This window comes from Antrostomus carolinensis, unplaced genomic scaffold (genome assembly GCF_000700745.2).
Source record: "Antrostomus carolinensis isolate BGI_N321 unplaced genomic scaffold, ASM70074v2 scaffold10030, whole genome shotgun sequence".
Lineage (NCBI taxonomy): Eukaryota > Metazoa > Chordata > Aves > Caprimulgiformes > Caprimulgidae > Antrostomus > Antrostomus carolinensis.
In genome coordinates this window covers 1,415-7,473 of record NW_010286430.1, presented here as the reverse complement: position 1 = coordinate 7,473, position 6,059 = coordinate 1,415, and the positions used below count along the sequence as shown (strand labels likewise).

At 49.3% G+C, this 6,059-nt stretch overlaps 1 protein-coding gene across 1 annotated transcript in view; it reads left to right on the top strand.

Annotated features, from left to right (window-relative positions):
• Positions 1-1,490: 1,490 nt before the first annotated feature.
• Positions 1,491-6,059, top strand: part of LOC104525811 (sodium- and chloride-dependent transporter XTRP3-like) — a gene marked incomplete at its 3' end in the record, with an annotated part of 5,979 nt that continues 1,410 nt past the window's right edge. Inside the window, exons 1-2 of the mRNA XM_010169103.1 lie at positions 1,491-1,614; positions 5,304-5,444. Coding sequence (XP_010167405.1) covers positions 1,494-1,614; positions 5,304-5,444 — 262 coding nt within the window. The remainder of the gene's footprint in view (positions 1,615-5,303; positions 5,445-6,059) is intronic.

The window sequence follows — 6,059 nt, the reverse complement described above, 5'->3', positions numbered from 1 at the left end:
CCCCAACATTCTGTGATTCTGTGAGATGCATAAACCTTTTGTAGTCACCTTTTCTAGCATGCAAAAAAGTGACATCCCACTCTGTGACTTCACTACTACAGGTCAGTGGTCAGCAAGTCCACCAGAGTGGTTCTGCTGGTGTCAACAATGCTGCATGGCACACTCTGCAGTTTGGGCTCATGTCCAAAGGCCCTGTGGTCGGGGTTCTCACCTATGCCCACAGCTGGATGCTTCGGCTCTGCCAGTGCCTGATGGATGCTGGAACAGCACGCACAGCGCTGGCAAGGAGCAAGTTGTTGGCACTGGAGGAATGAGACTGACAGCAGCTGAGTGGGTCTTATTTGTGAAATGGGCCTGAAAGGTGTCCAGTCCTGGCATGGAAAAAAACCCACACTTAGAGAGAGGAAGGAAGCTGAGTCCTTGGGCTTGTTCAGCCCCTCTTTATTGCTACGGACGCTGCTGGTAGCCTCCTTCACTGGGAGACCTGTCTGAAGTGGTTGAGCTCAAAGTGTACTTTGGCAGGGGCCCAAGCACACAGGGTTCACGTTCAGACTTGGCATCTTGGTGTGTGTTCAGATGACCCAAGGCCTCCTTGGTCCTTCTGCCTCTGCAACAGGCCACAGACACCTTTTCCCTTTGTGTGTATTTGGTCCCTGCCACGTAACAGTATTTTAAGACAAGAACCCTCAGAAAAGTTAATTGTCAGCAGTGGGGTTTGAACATGAAGGTAAGTGAAAAAAGACTGGACTGTTTCACGCTCTCACAGGCACATGGATTGCATGTAGAGGGAGGGTGGTGTTCCTGGAGGGTTGAGCTTGAGTGTGGTACTTAAGGCTGCAGCAGGCTGGGGACCTGCATGGCTGATAGGGACTGTTTCAAGGCTGCTTTTGGAACTGGGGAGGGTGCTGTGGTGGTTGGAGTGAGCATCAGGGTGCAAGTGACAGGGTGCCTAAGGACCCATTTAGGGCAAGGGGCACTGGGAATAAAAGCCAGCTCTGACAGCCACTAAGCCCAGTCCTAATGGTATGGGAACCCCTTCCCTGTGCCATCAAACCCAAGCTGGTACCTCACGCACACAAATGCCACTGCCAGGGAAGAGAGCCCTGGGGGGAAGGAGTTTCTCATTTCCCAAATCGAGCTGCAGACCCAGTGTTATTTCCTCCCTGTGTCAAGTCAGCACACAAACCGATAAAAATCCCTGGGCTCACATCCCTCCCAGAAATGCCATTCAAAATGCAAGCAGCTATTCACCAAAGTACCAATTTTATAGTTCTGTGTGTGTCTATAATCTATTTACCAGCATTCCTACTTTAGTATGTGCCTGTTAATAAGATTAGTAATTAAAAAGCTTGATAGGAATTGGCAAGCATAGCTCCTCCGCCTTTCCCTCCCCTCCAAGCCGGGCTGGCGTGGAGTCTGGGGCAGGGCTGGCAGAGTACCTGAGGGAGTGAAGGCAGGAAGGCTCTGCTGATACCTCTGCCTGAAAGCAGGGAATGGAGAAATCCCGGCCGCTATGGGACAATCCCCTGCAGTTTGTTTTCGCCTGTATTTCCTATGCTGTGGGGCTGGGAAATGTGTGGAGGTTTCCATACTTATGTCAGATGTACGGAGGAGGTAAGTGTGGCTTATGTTTCTTGCTTCCCTCGAGGAGGAGTGTGGCAAGCTTTAAATCCAGCTAATGCCCTGTCCACCCAGCAGAGTCCGGGGCAGAGTAGGAGGTCGGGCTTTTTGTTGGTGTGCAATCGCTTCTGTTGCTGCTTTATTTTACATATTCTTTATCACAAGGCTCTTGCCGGGCAGCTGCCCCAATGCAACAGCTTTCATTTCATAGAAGTGCAGTGAAACAGTGGGAAGGCCCCTGTTTTCTGAAAGGATGGAGGTAGAGTGATATGTAGGTCCACACAACATTAATTTATTACTTTCTTGCCCCATTGAACTGCTCTGAAGGCATCAGCAACTAGTTCAGTTCCTCGTTAGTTCACTTGGAACATAGTGAGAAAGGGAAATGCTTATGCTGTATCATTTCAAGTTGCTGTCATTGTCTTTTATAGAAAGCCTTACTTTAGGAGGTGATGACTGCAAATCTGCCCTGAAGTTGGCTGAAACTCCTTAATCAACAGGAGTTCCACAGCTAAAGCCTCCTGGGAAGTTTTGAAAACGGGGAATAAATTGGTTTGGGCTCCAAAAAAAAAAAAGGTCTTTGAAAGTTTATCACTCTCCTAGGTCCAAACTGGAGAAAGATGATGTCTATATCATATACCAGCCACAGATAATCTTGTTTAGAAATAAAAAGTCAATTAATTAGATTAAATTAAAAACCAACACTAGTAATCTCTTCTAGTATACAGCTACCACTATAGCTGTATGGTTAATGACCAAGTTTCGAAGAATCCTTATCAAGAGCCTCTCTTTACGTGACATCCCAGTTTTGTACTGCTTCTCACACTTGTAGTGTTGGACTCATCTCAGCTGTGCGTTAAGTGATGTGATGAGCATCTGCCTCATTTGCTTCTGATCTGCTTCTGCCTTTTCTTGCTTCCAGGAAGAAACACACTGAGATGTTTAAGTGCTTTTTGCTTGTTTTGTGCTTGGTTGTTGTTGGTTTTTTTTTTTTTTTGCTTGAAACTTACTTCTAAATGCACGTGTGGTAGTAGGAGTTGGTTCATCCTTGTTGTTGAAAAGCAAGCTCGGTGCTGGGATGGTGTCAGAGCTGCTCTGTGGGATCAGGTCAGAAAAATCCAGATAATACACTGGGAGAAATTAGTAGAAGCTAGATGCTGCAGTGACCGAAGCTTTCTTAGAAGTTTCAGATAGTAGAATTGATAGACATGCATCAGTTCTGGCTGTATTCCTCTACACACATGCTTTTGAAGGTAAGGACCTCACGTCTGACACTGAACTTTAGCACAAAACTTAGTGCAAGTGTTTCTGTGCGCAATTAAACTACACACAGTTAGTTTGCTAGCAGCCTGCCTTGGCAGACATCCTGAAGGACAGCAAAACTCAGACACCGGGGTCTTTGCATGGCTTATCATCTTCTTGTAGAGTGTAGTAGATGATGGAAATTCTCTGAAATGTAACCAAAAGTGGAACACTTGATTAACCAGAGGAAAAGATTCAATAAACCCAAGTATTTTCTGAAAAGCAAGCTGTTTTTTTCATAACAGTAGTTTCTCCACTTCTTTTGTCCTCCCTGGTTAAATTTCCCAGGGGAGAGGCAGCCCTCTGTACTGTGAAACTAAAACTCCTGACAGCAGGCTTTGCTTTTCTCAGTTGTTTTTCACTGTCCTCTTAAAAAGGATTCAGTGGCTTTAGTCTAGACTTCTGCAAAACCCACACAGACAAAACATTGTTTCAGCAACTTAAAAGCTGGATAGGCCAGGCACTGGGCTTAGGGAGGATGGCAGCGACTGCTCATTTGGCATCTTCCTTGGAGCAAAGCACAGAGCCAGTCCCCGTCCTGCCCAGCGGAGCAATAGAGCCCTTATCGCTGGTGATGATACTCATAAACAGGGTTTTTGCAGACTTTCCGACGCTGGGATGGGTTTACAGCAGGGCGGGTGCTCAGCAAGGCTCCTGCCTGAGTGAGGAAGCCCCCGGGCACCAGGTGGGATGCTGAGCAGAGGTGAGGGTGCTGCTGCCCAAGCCTGGTGCCTGGACCAGGGCTGGGGGCTGGGCTGGGGGCTGGTTCTTGCAGGCAGTTGGCACCACAGGGAGCAACGCTGGGTGTAAGTGAGCAGAGAGGTCAGTGGGGCTGTGCTGGTTCACAGCAGATAAGGAGCTGGTTCATACAGCTGCCCTGAGTCACTTATGTGAGGCATTTTGGTTCTACCCTTTAGGAAAAGTAGCATCAGGAGCAAGATCTGTGTGCAAACAGGGCGCAGAGCAGAGGGCTCAGCCCCGGCACCCCCAGCTGTGGGGGCACATTGGGCAAAGGGCAAGCCTGAAGCCACTCTTCCTCCTTGCAAGGTGGCAAAGCCAACGCCAAGCATGTGGCAGCGCTGCTGGGAGGGCCTAGTGCTGCTCCCCCCGTGGCACAGGGCAGGGCTCCCGGGGCAGCTGCTGGGGCAGCTCGCACCCCACCGGGACAGAGCGGCCGCGGGAGCCCTGAGACCTCCGGCAGCTCCCTCGAGGCGTAGGAAGTTATCTAACAGAGTAACAAAGGGGTTGTTAATAATGAGAGAGCTGGGAGGTGGGAAATTAATTCCTAGAATAAACCGGATTATTGCTCGGTGTTTATTTCCAGTTCTTTGCCTCAGTCGCTGCCTGTTTTTCATTCCTCTGCGGTGCTGCACCGAGCCCATTGCAAGGAATGTTAATGCTACAGATTAAATCCTAAATAAGAGATATTTACGTAAATATTTTTGGCTTGCTGTAAAAAGGGAAGCAGGAAAGCCTTTGCAAAAATCCAAATTTTGTCTCAGTCAGCAGCTCTTTCTAAAGTGATCTCCAAGTCAAGGACAAGGACTTGTTTATTTATTTTTTCCAGCAGAAATTTAAACTGAAGTGCATCCTGGTTGCTGGGTGTGAAGGTCCTTTCCCCTCCCTTGCTGCCTGCTCATCCCTTCCTCCTGTTCCTCTTCTCCAGGAGCATCCCCGTGGGTCTCCATGCCAGGGAAGCGGGGATGAGCAGATGTGGGGCAGGGAGAGGCCGTGTGCCTCTGTCCCAGGGTCTGCTCCTGCAGGTGGGACTCCAGGGAAAAAGCCTTCTCCTGTTTGCTGGTGTTTGTGGGCTCAGCATGGATTTTTGGGGGAGTTTTTTGTAGTTTGGGTTTTTTTTTAAACCCGGCCAGGCTTCAATATGTTACTTAAAACTCTATTCAATGCAGATGTCGCTGTTACTTCTTCATTGAGTGCTTTGGCTCTGCCACACATGAAGTAAATCTTTCCATCATCCTCTTTCTCTCATTACTTTTTCCAAGGTTTGGCTGGTGGTTAGTTACCCTTTAACAGCTCCAGCCCCGACCATTGCTCAAACCGCCCCCAAAGCACCTGGGCAGCCCTGCCACGCTGGGGTGGCAACCGGCACATTTTAACAGCAGAAATCCCAGTGCTGCCAAGTGCCTGCAGAAAATTCCCTGCACTCAGGTGCCTGGAGCCCACCGGCATCTGGAATGCCACCTGAAGTCCCATGAGATGTCCCTCAGGGTTGGGCCGTGCCCTCAGTACACAAAGCGCCTGGACAGACCCAGCTCCAGCCACCGCTTGGGACAATAATGGGACGATTTAACCACAAATAGGGCAACCTGCTGTTTATTATGCTGCTGATCTGCTGAAGGCTGTCTGTTGGGTTTTTCTTGCAGGTGGCTTTTTGATCCCATATTTTATCATGCTCATCGCCGAGGGGATGCCACTGCTCTACCTAGAGCTAGCCGTGGGGCAGCGCATGCGTCAGGGCAGCATCGGTGCCTGGAAAATAATAAGTCCCTACCTCTGTGGTGTCGGTATGTTCTCAGTTTGGAACTTTATTTTTAAGAGCTTGGGGAAGACAGATGATTTTGGATGGAGAGCTTTATATTTCAGAAACCAGACAGGAGCTGAGGTTTTACTGGGTCTCACCAGGCTGAGCAAAATGGTTATGCAGATGCTCCACGGCACGCCTTTACCCCATCCCTCACAGGGCACGGGGGCCAGACCCTGCCTTGCTGTCCCCAGCCGCGGAGGTGTGAGTCCCCCTGCCCTTAAGCAGACTGCCAAAGTCAAGGCCAGCCCCTGAGGGTGCCTGCACTGGGCTTTGACCCGTGATCCCAATAAGCTCAACACTGAGTGATAAAATAGTGTCTTAATTTCCTACCATGGATGACTACCATTTACCAATGTCCGCTCTCAGCTACTTTATTAGGTTATTAAATTACATCAATAGCCCAAACTATTGCTAATTTACACAAGAGAGACATGGACCAGTTAGAATGAGTCCAGAGAAGGGCCACTAGGATGATCCGAGGGCTGGAGCAGCTCTGCTGTGAGGACAGGCTGAAAGAGTTGGGGCTGTTCAGCCTGGAGAAGAGAAGCCCGGGGAGAGCTTCTAGTGGCCTCCCAGTACCTGAAGGGGCTACAAG